Source organism: Grus americana, chromosome 1, assembly GCF_028858705.1.
Source record: "Grus americana isolate bGruAme1 chromosome 1, bGruAme1.mat, whole genome shotgun sequence".
Classification (NCBI taxonomy): domain Eukaryota; kingdom Metazoa; phylum Chordata; class Aves; order Gruiformes; family Gruidae; genus Grus; species Grus americana.
In genome coordinates, this window is record NC_072852.1 from 144,541,442 (window position 1) to 144,557,338 (window position 15,897).

The following is a 15,897-nucleotide window of genomic DNA, read 5'->3' on the forward strand; positions in this document are numbered from 1 at the left end:
CTGATCAGTGCTGAAGCAGATCTCTTAAATATCAGCCTTCACTGACTTGAGTTAGTTAAACATTACATTTCATTATCCATCTGTTCATTTTCATCAGCAGCAGGATGTTATCAGCAATTTCTCATTAAACAATTGGCTTTAGCTTTCTAGCATCTGCTTTAAATACACAGTTGGCAGCCATCACTTCCCTGTGCTCATGTGCATTTTAATAACACTTTCAGTATTTGTTCTCTTTTGTTGTAGCTACTGCAGGTGTAGTTTGTTCTACCTAATTCAGCAAAATTTCAGCTTTCTTGAAAAGAACAGGAAGGGTTTCTTGCCAAGCACTGAAGTCTTGCATTTGACCGTTTCTAATTTAGGAGTTCTCAGCTAGAGTAGTACATGCTTTGAGTCCTTTCAGTAAAGCTGTGTATCTAAGTTCTGCACATGATGGGAGAGTAAGCTAGCTTAAATCTAAGTCATTATGACAGAAACCTAGTGCTGCTTCTGGCTATGAGGTTTTTTTACTATAAAATACTGGAAATTAGGTTCTTTCTGCAGGAGTCTTGTCAGTGTTCTAACACTTGGGCACTTCCCAATGTAGCTAGACTTTCATTTTTTTTTCTCTTTGTTTTTTTTTGGCCCATTCCTAGGTATGAAGCAGAACTGAATCCTGTAGACCATCAGAAGGCCAACGTCCTAAAGTATCAAATGGAGAAAAGACCATTTTTTGAAATGCCTTCCCATCTGGCTGATGTAGACTTGGATGAATATGACTATGAAGAGGACTTTGAGTAGTGGTTACTTCTGGTCAATGCTTGCAGAAGAGAATGGACAGTCTGCAGCAGGTCTGCTAAACACCTGTACATCTCAGTGGGGTTTGTTTCCAGGAAGTCAGTTTAGTTTTGTGCTAAAAAATATTTAATCACTACACTATCTTTTAAATAAAAGAAGCACATTTGTATGGAATGATGAAACTTTTTGTATTTATTCAATAGTCTATAGTTTGTAAAATAGATTAAAATATTTATTTACAGATGTTGCATAATTTCTTTTTGGAAGAATAACAATATTTGACTTTAGAGAAAAGCAATTTACTGTTTTTAAGAGAACTGTATAATTCTCTCTAAGTTGATGTGTGGTGCACTGACCACCTCCATCCCGTACGTGATGAGGTGTCCTGTCCTGGTATGGGAGGTAAGGAGACAATTTATAGCTGGTCTGCAAAGCCTATGTGCTCAAAGAGACAGCTCTAGGGCTTTCGTGCCTTAGCAAGGTGGAGATGTGACTGTGAGTGCGTGATTAGCGCTCATTTACAGGTAGAGTTGTTTGACAAGCTGAGTGTATTGGTGCACAAGGAAAGTGAACGCCTGAGACAAGTCACTTCTCTTCTCCATGTAGTCCTTGTTTGCCCCAACTTTTAGTTTTGCTTGCCCTTTTAAACTTCGGTCTTTTCATCAATGTTCATTATAAAAAGATTATTTAATAATGAAGTCTGGCTTAGTGTTCATGCTTGATCCAAAATAGACGTGTTAATTCATGTAGAAGGAACCAATTTTTTTTTAAATCCTTTGTATAAATGTTACTTGATCAGTGATGTGCACTAATTTGTTGTGGGCTTTTGTCTGTCCCCTCTCTCTTGTTTGCTATTGACACATTCCATGGATATTCATCAGTGTCACAGCAGCTTGAAATTGTTGCCTCACTCTTACTGTTAAACAGATTTTGTTGGAGAAAAAAATGTACAAAAAGATGTAAGTTATTTTTTGGTTGCAGTGTAGATCTGTTAAAATGTTTAAAAATCATGTTTGTATTTTCAAATAAAGATTTTCATACATGATTTTAACAGTTCTAATTATTACGTTATATTCTGCATGCAGTTAACTACTTCCTATTAAAGAACCGTTTAAGATGATGGGTTATACATGTACAGTCTGGTTGGATAATTACACAAAGCTGAATATTCCAAGCAAGCTCCAGCAGGTTTTTCCTCATCTAAAAGCTAGTGTTGCTGAACAGCTGGAAGTGGCTCAGAAAAATCTGTTCTGCTCAACTCCTTGTGCAGAGTTACGAACCTGTGTATCTTAAGTAATGAAACCCATTGCTACCATTTGTTTAGTGAACCTTACCAAGGAAAACTCAAGTCCTTTTAATACTATTCAAAGGATTTTTAAAAATAAAATCAGTGTTTGTTTATTCAAATTTTAATGGAAACTTATCAATGTCAAGTTTCTCTAGCACTGGCCACATACCTTTCACTACTTGCCTATGGTTTGGGGTTTTTGAACAGTGAAGATACACAGAGGCTTTGTGTTAAGCTCTGTTCCCTAAAGTGCTGTGGGAAAGGATGACCAACTGCCTTTCTAGAAGATGATCCTGAACTTCTGGTGCTGTTCAAGGGGTGCTGACTTAAACCCTTCTTAAAAAGGGGCTTGTAAATGGCCATGTACAGCTGCAGGTTTCTTATCACACAGTAATGTTTTTCCATGAAACACCTGGAGCTGGGTGTGGGCCAGGCCTCTCCTGCAGAGCCTGTAGCTGTTGTTGCCACTTTGTGTTTGGTGAAGAGCCTCTTAAATCCTGTTCCCTATTGTGCTTTGGATAACCAAGCCCCCCCCCCTTTTTTTTTTTCCTGGAGGATTTGCACAGCTCCAGTACAGCAAATTATGGTGCTGCTGTGGAAGTGACTTTTCTTGCACTACATGAACTGGAAAGATGACTGTACCTTCCCCTGGAAAGGTAATTCCCAGCCCAGGTCCTTTGTTACAAGAATTAAAGCATCTGCATGTTTGATGTGGTCTGAGGTCTCAGTGTTTTCTTAGTCCAAGTCTAGCTGCAGACTTGGTCTATTCTGACTACCTGGTAAGTGTTTAGGCCTAGATCCATAAATCTAGATGGGGGAAACATCACGATCACAGTTGAGAGGTGGGAGGGAGTCACAGGGGAACTGAGAACAAGCTGATCTGGGTGAGAATCAGCATTATCTAGTAGAGTGCTACCTCTGTCCTAGTGTGAGCCTTGTACAAAATGGAATATAAGGGTTTTACTGCTGCCCTTCAGGATACCCAATACCTGAGAGATATTCATGCTTCCAGTCATGGGAGCTCACCTCTAACTCTGTTAGAGGGCAAGCTCTGAGGCCCGTAGCACTGCTGCTCTTCTTTCTCCAGACTTAGTATGGGAATATCACTTGCACTTTCGGTACTAATAGATAGCAAGGGTTATGTAGTTTATTTTACACAGTTACAATCCAAAATATATGTATGTATAAAATAAAGCTGATAGGATTAATGCAGTGTACAATTCCACAGAGCAGTGACAAAGGGTCAGCAAAAGCAGCCAGCACCCCCCAGCCTACTGCCTCTGAAACAGTCTTGAGTGAAGATCATTTGCAAATTCTTAATGGAAAAAGTGCTTTTGAAGGGCCATGTTTACAGTCTATTTACATTGCCTTTTCAAGCTTTATATTTTCCAAGTAAATACCACATGATCACTGTGTATGAAGGATTTCTTCCAGAGGAAAATACTCAGTCAACTGGTCCACTGTTTCTTTGTTATTTAGAAGCCTCGATCCAAGTCTCCTGGGAACATGTCATGATCCCCACAGACAACTAACCACTGGAATTTAGAAATACTTTGAGACTATTTGATCCAGGTTTTCAATTTTACAGACCAGAAAGGGCACTGCTATGTCACCTGCCATCACCCAGCAGGTCAGAGCCTTCACAGCTGGGCTGGGGTCAGATACAAGGAAACAAGTAGATATCCATCTTGATCAACTCAAAGGGTAAGGAGTAGATCCAGCAGAGTGCTGCCCCCATGCTGATGTAAGCAAGCTTCTCTTGCTTCTTTCATCTAGTTTACAGAGCCTTTGACTCAGTATTTGTCAATACCCTGATTCCAGTCCTTAGGTTGCGAATTGTTCCAAAGGATACAGTTGAGTAATTATGTTCATAACTCCCACAACCTTAGAAGCGCAACAGCCAGATCAGTAACACCACGAACAGCGATGTGGAAAAATCAACCACAGTGCTAGTACCTAACTGGTTCTGGGTGGATGCCTACGGGCAGAGAGTTGACTTCATCTGTATCTATCTCCTGCTGCCTTGGTTGATGCCATCACAACCCTATTTCCAGTTAAACAGTTTGCAGAAAAAAATTGGTACCATGTTCTTTGCTCCCATTTATCCTCTCAGCTTCTTTCCTATAACAGAAGAAAAAAAAAAAAAAGAGTGTTGGTCTCATATTATCAAGAAAACATACAACAGCACATAAGGGATCAGAATAAAAGCATAGCCTCTAACCATTTAGCAGCGTGGCCATAGCTGGCTCTTGGAAAGTGCTATATTTAGCTTCCACAAATGGAAAGAAGCATTTCTATACCACAAGGAGCCTGGAAAAGGCACTACAGGGAAAGGCCACATGCTGGATAAGTAGTGCACTTTCTGTATGGCTTCCATCTTGGTCTACAGATTTAAATTCTTTTATTATCTACCTTCAACAGCAGCTGCTCCAAGCATATAGTACAAACAGTCTACATTTTAAAAGGCATACAACTGGAAGAAAAGGTAGAAGTATCTTTTTCCTTCTAGTCCTCTTAAAAAAAAGAAACCAACCAAAAACCACCACTCCAATATGAAAAGAAACCATTTGTTCAACTTTACAGGAAAAACTCATTTAAAAAGTCAAAAATCAGACAAGGTCTTTGAATGTGGCTCTTAAATCCCAGATAACCAGAGGCACTGGAAATCAAGGGCCTGCCTGAATCACTGCAAAAACAGTGTCTGCCAAACATTGGGTTTACATTCTATTAGAGATTCAGAGAGCAGGAGGGAATACGGGAGAAAAACCTGAAGGACCGGCTCAGCCCCTTGCAATGGCTGACACAGCAAGTCCTTAGAGGATGGGACCAATGTCATAGGCTGCGGCACAGGAACCCTCATGGCCTGTTTATTTTTTTTTTCCTCCCTTCCAGTACAGTCACTGCTGCAAGACCCATGATGGCCTTGCACCCCTGTCCCAAAGGGTTGAAAGTTTTTCCCTGCTACAAGTTTCCATTTCAGGGCTGAGCTGAGGCCCAGGCAGACAGCTGCAGTTTTGCCAAACTATAATCTGATCCCAACGGCAATCGCTGCCCACAAGAAAACCCCCAGGCTACACTGGCCCTTCAAATCCCCAGCTGGTTTGAGGACAACTTAATCTCCCCAACAGCCTTGACTGGAAAAGGGTAAGAAACAAGGGTCACTCTAGTGAGAGCCCCAGGTTGACCAGTGACCAGACACATTCCAAGTCTTTCGCTCTAAAGAGCACAATGCAAACACCATTTCTGAAGTGGACGTTCCCTGCAGGCCATGCAGCAGTGCCACCTCTGCAATGCGCCAGTAACGGGAAGCACCTGCTGCAAGTGCTTCTTAATCAACAAGCTGCACAGCACAGGGAAAAAGGAAACTGGATCCACCTCAGAACGCACCCTAGCTGGTGATCAATGTATCTAGGGATGGCTAGATCCTACAATAAGAATTGCCTTAAAAATGCAGATCAAGTTGAAGGAGGAGACTGCAGCTGCAGCTGGAAAGCAAAGAGGGTAGAATCCCTTTTCTCAGCCTGAAAGGGGTCACAAAAGAGCAGCCCCTTTGCTGCTAGATGGGTACTTGTGAGATTCTGAACTCAGACTCATCCATTTCAACTACAGCTGTCCTCAGAGCTGGAAAACCCGAGCCAGAATTACCTGGTCTGCACCAACCACATCGACATCAACATCTTCCATTGTGTCTTCTGCTTGACCCTCCTCTGAGACATCTTCTGTCTTAATCTCATCTTTGCTGGAAAAAAAAGAAAAGCTAAGTCTTGAGAAACTTTATAATAGAGATTGCACAGGTGTGCTAAAGGCAGAGTAGTTCACATAGTAAGATCTGCTGCTGAGATATCCACGCAAGGCAGCCCAAAGTTTCTGGCCCAGTATTTCCCAAGTATGAAAAAGGTTATGCTCTGAGGAATTTCCCATAAAGCAGTTTAGAAACAAACCCTTCATTTAAACAGGGGCTGGATCTGTAATCACCTACATGTTTAATAAATTTCTGTTCTGTTTTACTTGTATTCACCAGATCCATTCAACAAGTGTCCCAAAACCTGGAAAAGCATGTCTCTGGGATTTGTGTTTCATCTTTTAACTTCCCAATATGGGAAATGGCACCTAACACCTCAATAAATGAAATGTATTAAAGGAAAATATCCCAACTGAACACTTTGAGTGCTTTACAGAGCTCAAAAGTAGACTCTGGACTCCCTATTTCATAGAATCACAGACTGGTTTGGCTTGGAAGGGACCTCAAAGACCACCTAGTTCCAACCCCCCTGCCACAGGCAGGGACACCCTCCACTAGACCAGGTTGCCCAAAGCCCCATCCAACCTGGCCTTGAACACTTCCAGGGAGGGGGCATCCACAGCTTCTCTGGGCAACCTGTGCCAGTGCCTCACCACCCTCACAGTAAAGAATTTCTTCCTTATAGCTAATCTTAATCTACCCTCTTACAGTTTAAAGCCATTACCCCTTGTCCTATCACTACACTCCCTCTACATCTTTCCTGTATTTCTGCAATACCTCTCTTGCATCCAAGTTCTGTGGGGTTTCACGCAGGCATGTGTAACACAGTAGTTAATAGCAGGTCTGCAGAGACAACAATCCTCTTTCATTTCCAGAGCTGCAGAAAACGCTCATCGTCAGGCTGCAGCAAAGAGCCAGGGAGTAACCGACACCAGAGCCCTCTAATAAGGACCAGAGACAAGAGAAGTGGGACAGGGAACCCTCCTCCTTCCTCACCTTTTTCTCTGCACACTCGGTATTAGTCCAAGAAGGCAGGGAAGCCCTGTGGCAGTGGGGAACAATCAGGCTAAAGCAGCAAATGTAGATGTTGGACTGAGGAAAGCAAAACCACAACCTGTCCTTGGGACACAGCTCATAAGAAAGAGAGGAGGGGCACACACCCTGTGCCGTTTGCCCATGGAATTATTACAAAAAACAGAAGCAGAGATGGATAGAGAGACCCCAACCATCAATACCAGGACAAGTGAAGGAGCTTGTAAGACATAAAACTCTCACCAGTATCTTCTCCGCAGCCCTCCTGGACAAAGGAATGGCCAATGTTCCTGCAAGTGCGTGTCTCGAGATTTTAACCTCTTTCTGCTCTTCCCTGCTGCAGAGGCAAGCTGGGAAGCACACTGCAGGTCTGGAGCTTTGCTTGCTGCTTCAGTCTGGCTGGTTTCAGGCAAAGACCCTGTAACAGACAGTGAACAGACTTGTTCTCCAGCCTCTCTCAAAGGTCTTGAGATGGACATTTCCAACATGTTCCCCACAGCACTGAAGCAATGGAACCAAGCTCAAAGAGAGATTTGGAGCAAAGCATTCATTTATTGAAGGAACCAGCTAAAAGCCACATAAAAGAAAATCAATTTACTTTGCCCACTGGTCATTTTTGCAATCTAGATTTATGATCTTGGCCCTGGTCCACAAGTGCTATCAGTACTGCTGAGTCTGTATAACCCTCAAGAAAGGAGAGCCTTTGGGACACAAAGGAACAAGCTTTCTGAAGGCAGGTCACTGAAAACAAAATTTCTGAGAAAGCATGAGAGAGAAATTAAAGGATGCTCTGGAAAAATTCCCTTTCCTCCACATACAACTGCACATGTCTACAGCACTTAGCATTTTTACTAGCAATTGGTTTCATCATGGCTTTACTACATTTAACTAAGAAGTCCCACCATATCAGTGCAGTGAATACCTCATTACAGATTGCAAGTCCATGAGAGCTGCTAAAGCCTGTATTCAGCCCACCTAACTATAACTTTTTAAGTTAGGAGTATAATCCTACAAGCTCCCTAGAAATTCAACAGAGAGAAAAACCCCAGAAGATGATTTGGCCCAGATCATCGGGCTGAAGATCTGGATTGCCTTCTGGAAATACCTCTCCTGTCTCAATTATCTACAAGGCCTAAAGCAACAATGCCCTTAACTTAAAAATTGAAAGCAATGAACCAAGTCTCAATGGCACAGACAGATGCCAGAGCTCCATACAGAGCAGAATTCAAGATATTATCTAAGTTCAGCTCTCTCAAAGTCTCCAGATCAATCTTCCTGCTATTGAGTGATGAAGAGGCCTTTAACAACAACAAAGCTGAAGGCAAAAGCTGCAGTTCAAACTGGAAAGTCAACAACATCCAACAGGCTGTGGTACTGCTAATGCAAAGCATGAAGTGCATTTATGCTGGGACACAGCAAATACAGCTGATCCAGAACGGGGAAGTTTTCATACCATTAGACAATTTCCTTTTAAAAGAAGACGTCTTAGATGTGCCCACGGGGGACCACTCTCCTGAACTGCCGAGGACAGAGCTCTCCTCATCTTCATTTGCCAGTAAAGAATTTCTGTACCAAATCAACGGCTGCCATTCATCTCCTCTGCAAGGCAGTGGTTCTGCTATATACCTCTGTAAATAAGCATACCTGGAGAAAACCAAAAGCAAGCATAAGAAAACTCAGTATCTTTCCCCTTAACATCTAGGGAAGCTCTTGCCAAAAAGGCATTTTCCCCAAAGGTGCAGACAGAACTGTTGAAGAAAAAGAAAGGGCATCCCTTTTCTCAGAAATATCTGGCATCTCTGAAATATCTGAATATTTAAAATGTAAATGTCTTCAAAGCCAAAAGAGTGCTTGAATTTTAGCATTAGAAACAACACTCGATTCACACGAATTACAGAATTACATCAGTCTCTAGAAAGAATTTCCTGTGCAGGAAAGGTCACTGCCAATTGCTGCTGCCAGGAGCAGTCTGAACGGAGCAGAACTCTGTGAGGATGCACCCCTTCTCCTGGTGGTTTTTTTCTGCCTCACCGACTGCAACGCAAAGGAGATCCCAGGCAAGAGATGCTTCTTGTGATTCAATAGCACAGCAGGTCAGGAAATGGGGCATTTATGCCATGAATGCCTGTTTTGTCAAAATTTAAAAAAAAAAAAAACGACCAATAAAATCACTTTTCTATAATATCATCTCAAACTCAATCCAATTCTCTCAGGTTCCCAGTAAAATTTCAAGTGTCTGCAAGAAGCAGCTAACAGCTCTGCAATTATGACAACACACAGGATGTGGGAAACATTGGTTCAAATCCCTGTTCTGCCTGATTCAATCTACACACTTGACACGGGACCTCCCTCAATCCCAGCTGAAGCTATCACCTTTTCTGGAACAAAGAGGTCTCCTTCAAACATTCTTTTTGAAAAACAAGACATTTCTGACAAAGTCTTTCTGACCCATTCCTACTTTACAACAATAAGAAAAGAAAACCAAAGTCTGACTCAGGGTTAGAAACTGGATATTCACTACATTTCAGCTACAGCTCATCACTTTAAAATCAAGCCCAGTGTTGTTAAAACAGACCCCACCTTAGCAAACACCAGAAGTGACAGTTTTAACGCCAGCCTGTACAGTATATTATTCTTTCTTTCATTAGGAGTGTGGCCTGGAAAATATCAAGCATTTAATTCGCTTTGCAAAACAAGAAAAGTGGTGCTGGGAGGAGGTTAGGGTAAGCACCAACTCTGAAACAATTAGAGTCATGGACCCTGGGGGCCCCAGGGATCAAGAAACCCTGGTAATGGAATTTGTTGGTTTCGAACAAGCGTGTATTGTAACTACTGTTTTAGGGTCTAATCCAACTGCTATCAATGTCAATGGAAAGACTCCTACTGATTCAGGAATCAGGCCCTTCATGCTTCTTGCTATTCAATAATTCATTTCTCGCATGCATTTTGTGGCACAGAGCAATTGACAAGTCAGATATTTTACTGCTACACCCTGGGCAATTACAGGGGAGGAGGTTAAAATCCATTTACTTTGATGGTGTTGAAATATACTCCTTTCTAACAAATGCCCATATTCTGTATCTCATCTGTTACAGGTACATTCACATATGTTAACATACAGACCTGGACATCAATCCTATGATTAATAACAAAAATGAAAATAACCAGATGTTTATTTCTAAAAGTTCATGTTGACCTAAAACATTCCATCCTGTAATTTATGATGAAGCTAAACCTAAATATTTCTAAGAGGAAATATAATCTCCAGCCCCTGCAAGGCATTTTAGGCCTCCCAGAATAGAAACTGTTACTCTAGAAACATAGTCTGAATGTAGTTGTGGATAAAATTGCAATTTCCCCCCTTGTGAATTTTATTGTTTCCCATTTGTTCCCAGCAGCAGTGGGAAAGTCCAAAGCACTAAGAACTGAAGGCAAAGAGCATTCCCTGCTAGGTTATGTATTTCCCACAAAAGTTTTCAGTGAATAAACCTACCTGAATGTATCTATCTAATACATTCAGAAATATACTTCTGGAATATATCTAGTGGTCAAGAAGTTAAACATAGCCCTACAAAAAAAATCATCAGGATTTAGCTTTAAATCTGCCCACATTAAAGATGAAATATTTTCCTCTTTTTTAATTAAAAGTTACTCATTGGAGGTAAATGAAATGACAGAGTTTTTCAGCGATAGATTACCAGAAATCCACTTATTGCACAAGTGTCACCACACAGATAATAATAGCTCTTTAAAATCCACATAACAAGGACAGAGTTGTACAGAAACTGTACAAAACCAACTCTAGTCATAGATCTCAAAGATCCTCTCCAAGAAAAATGCAAGAACAGAAAGGGAAGTTATCACTACCCATAGATTACCCACTTTAGATTTACCAGGGGTTATAATCAGTATATGTTGAATATTTTTCTTCTGTATTGTGCATTTTGGGTTTGAATCCATTTGTTTAAATATTTTGTCTGGGTAGCTGGGAATCATTAATAAATTGTATTTGTCATGTAAAGTAACAGGAAAGTAGACATTTTACCACTCTTGACCCTTGTTATATAGAAACCGGTTGACAGTCCCCATAGAAGCTAACCTCCAATTTAAGACAAAGTGACACAGGAGCAAACAAGTTACACAGAGCTTAGCAAGATGTAGTTGTTGGGTTTGTGTTTTTTTCCATTTCTGCTGACTTCTTCTCCAAAGTGTAACTTTTCCTGTCAGGTACTGGAGTGATTTGCTCAGAAATTCAAACAGGCAGATGTGTCTTAATGTTTCATCTTACATTCCCGTGTCTTCATATATGCTCTCAGGAAAATGAAAATAGCTGTTATATATTTTGCAATATTTTTTACAGTATCTGTAAATAGAAGGCTGAACTACAGAGATCCAGATCCGAAATAAGCAGCAAATAGAAGGAAGGTCAAATAGAAGAAAGAACATTACTTCCCTTCCAAAAAATGACTGGAGTTGAGGCAGGTAAAGAAGGCAGTAAGAGACATAATCTTATGTCTCTCTGTTCAGATGCATAATGCCCCATAATGCTGAAATAAGGCTGTCATTCCTATATTATTAAATGTAAATATTTAAGCCACTCGAAAACACAGGGGCCCAACTGGATCGGGGCATATTCCCCTGTAAATAGTAAATTTTTGAATTTAAATATCCCAATTACAAATAGTGTCATGTATATTTCTATTCCAAATATAGTCCATGGAACTCAAGTAATTCAGTCCTGAAGCTATGGAATTAGATCATTACAAAATAATGATCTGGGCATTACCTCTTCCTCAATCTTTTCTGCTTTACTTTTCTCTTCAGAAAAGCACTCCTGGCATTCCACTAGCCAGTCAAGTTGCAAATCTCTTCCACCGAGTTAACATTGTCTTTCCCTTAGAAGAATTGCCACACGTGGCCACAACTATGTCTAAAAAATATGAAATAACTACTACTACAAAATTCTACAAGTGTCTTTCAAACAGCCTCAGGGGCAGATTGATTTCAAAAGATCTCAGTAAAACCCTTGAGCAACTTCTGCAACACTGAAGTGTCCCGTGTACAAGGATACACAAAACACAAACTGTGTATGACTGCACAAGAACTTAACTTACACTAGTCTTTTGTCAGGCTTTAGCAGCTTGTTGGAAAATTCACTGATGATTGACAGAAAGCTCAAGTTAGGAGGCAGGCATTTTCCATCTACTCCAGTAGCTCCCTGAAAAGCAAATTCAATCCCTTCCCTATTGGAAGAAAAAATAGAGAGAGAGCAGAGTAATAAAACAGACAACTAACAAAAGCAACGACCATGGACAGAGTGATGTTATGTGGCACATACTTGTGTATCATAGCTACAGATTCTCTAGATTTCACTTGGTCCCAGCCAAACGTCAGTGAAAAGCGACGAGCAAGTTCTTTCATATTTGTGAAGGAAGCAGAAGAGAAGTCCACACCGCTACTGCTATCTTGGCTTTCTGCATGTGTCCGAAACAGCTGCAAAAGAAGTCTCGGGTAAGCAACCAGATGTAATCCTACAGGCAAACAAAGCACCAGGAGGACACAGAGCCATGGACAGCAAGCAACAGTGAGCTTACACAGACAGAAGCCTTACAAAAGAGCAGGTAAGTCGTGTGCTTCAGAAGCACGTGACTGGAACAACGATAAGGAACTGACACAAACGACATTGTTGCGCTTAACAGACAGGCACAAATTAAAAATAAGTAACTGAAAAATGATGTACATACACAGAGAACCGATTCCCGAAGATGTTGCCTCCACTAATCCCATCTCCTGTTGGGATTTCTGAATCAAGCTCAAGAGGCCTAATTTGCCTGAGAGGCTTTCAGAGTATCAGAATGTAGATGTAAAGCAGCAAGTTTGGCAGCAGCATAGTCCAATTTCTGAGAGTGAGACCAGGCCAAAAGCAAGTCTCAACGCAAATTAACTATGATTTGGGTTTTTTTCCCTAACAGAACCTGGAGGTAGCTTGTTCCCTTCAACCTGTTAATTTTCAAGGTCAAGCAAAGGCCACAAAGGGGCTGTTGTCTATGTGATACCTAAACACGAAGTCCTGACTATGTCAGCAGAATATATGTAGCCAAATGCTGCTTAGTCTCATCTAAGCTCAGATTTCAGGGGCCAGTTCACAGATCTAAGCCCCTGGCAATGTGTGTGAAATAAGCAAAGCTCATGTATCAGTACCCCCGGGGAGGAGCCTGCCCTGTGGCTTACGGCACGACTCCAAACTAGAAGCAGCTCTGGTCATGGGCAGCGCCGGCAAAGCAGCTGCAAGCCCAAGCAACTGAGACCCTTCAGGAGAGCTGCAACCCACTTTCTTCCAGAAGAAAATACTGAAAATACTGGGGATTAGAGCTGGCCAGCCACAGAGACATTTGTGGTTCCTCGACTTCAAGACAGAATAAGGTCTTTAATGTTCGTTAAGGTTGAGACAGCTACCATGTCCCAAGAAACACTCTGTAATCTCCCATCAATCCTAACACACTATGAATTTGAAGATTAAAAACAAGACAAAAAATCGTGCGCAAAATTGCATTTTAAAACAGATGCAATGATTGAAAGGAGTTTTAATTATGACATGCAAAACCAACATACACATAGAAAGTACAGGCAAGGAAACGATTTCTTCCACTTGGGTTTTTTTTAATGAATTTGAATAATTACAGCAAGGTAGGTAAAAAACTCCAATATGAATACAGCTTTCAGAAGAGCTCCTAGCCTCTTGCTTTAATCTTAACCTTACCTGCTGCAGACAGAGAATCAGTGTCTTGGCACTCTGAATTTTGTTATTGTGCCTCGTCTTGCTTAACGTTTCTTTAATTATGTCTCCAAAATCATTGTAGCTCTATTAACAGCAACAAATGAGAATTATTATTCCCCTTCTTTAGCACTAAGAGTACATAAAACACATGACCATGTTCATGTGACACAACTTCATAAAACACTTCCAATATCAGAACACCCAAGCTAAAAGATGAAAACTGGACTTTTTATATTATTTCATATGTAAAGCAATGGTATGTTCCTTTAAGAGTAATGTGAGGATTAAAGTTACACTGCAAATTGTTAAGTATTTATTATAACGAAAGAACAAAGCCTCCTCAGGAGAGAAACAGAGAGTCTTCTGTATTTAAGCAGCACCTGCCTTGGGCCCAATGAAGTGAAGAACGAGATTCAGCTATTTCAAAGTCCTGTTAGTTGACTCCAACCTCTGCGTGGTTCTCAGCCCTCCCAAAACCCACTTCACAGTGGCTGAAGCTCGACTAGTTGTCTAAACACTGGGACTTGCATGAAATCTAGGCCATCTGCATATGGACTGTGTGAGCTGTATGAAGTTGACTGCTTCAGTGTGAGAATCTCTACAATTAAAACACTCTCCCAGCCATAAACTGCTTCTCTGCAATGGCCTCTCTGGAGAAGCTGAGGAGCAGATGCTCAGCCAGACATACCCTCAACTCAATTTTCAGCTACTTTGTCTGCAGTGAGGTACCTTTGCAGAGGAAAGAGGAGAGATCTGTCCCATTCTTGCTTGACTTTATAGCCCTTTTGTGATTGTACAAGGATTCTGAGCCGTAAGACTATTCACCCCACATCTTTCACAAACACTGCAGTCACTTTCACAAAAACTAAAATGCACTGATAGGAAAGCAACCTTATCTACAACATTACCTTCACATAATACTTATAGATCTCAGCAGCCGCAGTCATCTCTACCACATTATACGCTATTAACTTGCAATATGCTGCAAGAAGACTCCGCTTTTTGTGCAAGTCGTCAAGTTTGCAACTTTCATCCTTTCTCTCCTCCTCTTCTGTCAGGTCTATGGAAACAAAAGCATTGAAGCTTTGTTCTACTACTTTATTCAAGATATCTCAATTTTAATGACCGACTTTCATCCAAATAGCACAGACTCAGCTGTTCAGTCAACAAGCTAAGTAACAGATGCTAGTGCTCATTCCTGTGTATATCAGAAAACACAGGTTTATTTCCATTTCAAAGCTTGCAGCTGATGACAGTGAAAAGGAGTTACTTCCAGTTTTCTACTCTGATCTTCATAGGGCTTTCACATTTCTACTAGTCAGAATTTCCTTGTACAACACTGCTCACAGCTACAGCACCGAACCAGAGTGCAGAATAAAAGGCACAACACACCAAATGGAAGAGACCAGACAAATTGTAACCACATTTTTTTTCCTAGAATGACACAGATGCTCGAAAACCAACACATAACTCATCAGAAACCCCACAAAAGTTGCCACACACAGTCAACAAAAGAAGAGTTCAGATGAAACTCTCCAAGTGGCAATCAACAAAAGTGAAAGAAAAAAGTCATTTCATATCATTAAGAACACATTAAGCCTCTGGAACATGGGTTAATTACTAGCTGGATAACTTGTGGAAAACAAATACTCCTAAGAGTCTTTCAACACAGCTACAACGGCGCTTGGGGAGGGCTTCTTGCAGGAGGAGAGCTGAGATAGACTCTTTCCTGCTGTGAATGTAATCTATCAACTGCCAAAAGGCTTCAGTCTTTGACCTATAATTTTGATGTGGACTGTTTATGCTTCTAGCATGACTGTGGGCCTAGAAACAAACATAAAGCAAGTGACTGATCAGAAGTATCTGCAAATTAGACCTGCCAGCTGTCCACACAGACAAGCACAACCATAGCATGACAAAATCACTCGTTCAGGAAGGAATCTACAATGGGATGACAGGGATCCTTTGTGGGGAGAATGGGAAATTGAAAGCATCATACAAAATGGGTTTGAAACAGATCTCAGACCATCTAACCCAAAACACGATTGATATCAGTTTCAGATACATAACACATGCAACCTGAAATATAACCTGCTTCAAAAACTCCCACGACTAGGATACTACAACCTGCTTGAGCAATCTTTTCTATTGTATCTCTGCCTTTACGAATAAGGATTCTCTTCTACTGTCTCCCTGTTGCAGTTTAGGCCCATCACTTCTTGCATATGCACTGTGACCTGAAGAAGTGTGGCACCCAAAACTGAACACAGAACTCCATCTGAA

The 15,897-nt window shown here is 41.1% G+C and overlaps 2 protein-coding genes across 4 annotated transcripts in view; one reads left to right on the top strand and one right to left on the bottom strand.

Moving 5' to 3' along the window:
* Positions 1-3,024, top strand: part of PPP2R3B (protein phosphatase 2 regulatory subunit B''beta) — a 57,505-nt gene extending 54,481 nt beyond the window's left edge. For all 3 annotated transcript variants that reach the window (XM_054813810.1, XM_054813811.1, XM_054813813.1), the window contains one exon: positions 633-3,024. In XM_054813810.1, the coding sequence (XP_054669785.1) occupies positions 633-777 (145 nt within the window). In that variant the 3' untranslated portion in view covers positions 778-3,024. The remainder of the gene's footprint in view (positions 1-632) is intronic.
* A 2,122-nt stretch (positions 3,025-5,146) lies between these two features.
* The window catches only part of LOC129204361 (cohesin subunit SA-2-like), a 62,248-nt gene continuing 51,497 nt past the window's right edge, over positions 5,147-15,897 (bottom strand). Inside the window, exons 26-33 of the mRNA XM_054820270.1 lie at positions 14,523-14,674; positions 13,597-13,698; positions 12,175-12,329; positions 11,951-12,079; positions 8,290-8,480; positions 7,080-7,254; positions 5,708-5,801; positions 5,147-5,278 (exon numbers count right to left, since the gene is read on the bottom strand). Of these exons, the coding sequence (XP_054676245.1) occupies positions 5,147-5,278; positions 5,708-5,801; positions 7,080-7,254; positions 8,290-8,480; positions 11,951-12,079; positions 12,175-12,329; positions 13,597-13,698; positions 14,523-14,674 (1,130 nt within the window). The remainder of the gene's footprint in view (positions 5,279-5,707; positions 5,802-7,079; positions 7,255-8,289; positions 8,481-11,950; positions 12,080-12,174; positions 12,330-13,596; positions 13,699-14,522; positions 14,675-15,897) is intronic.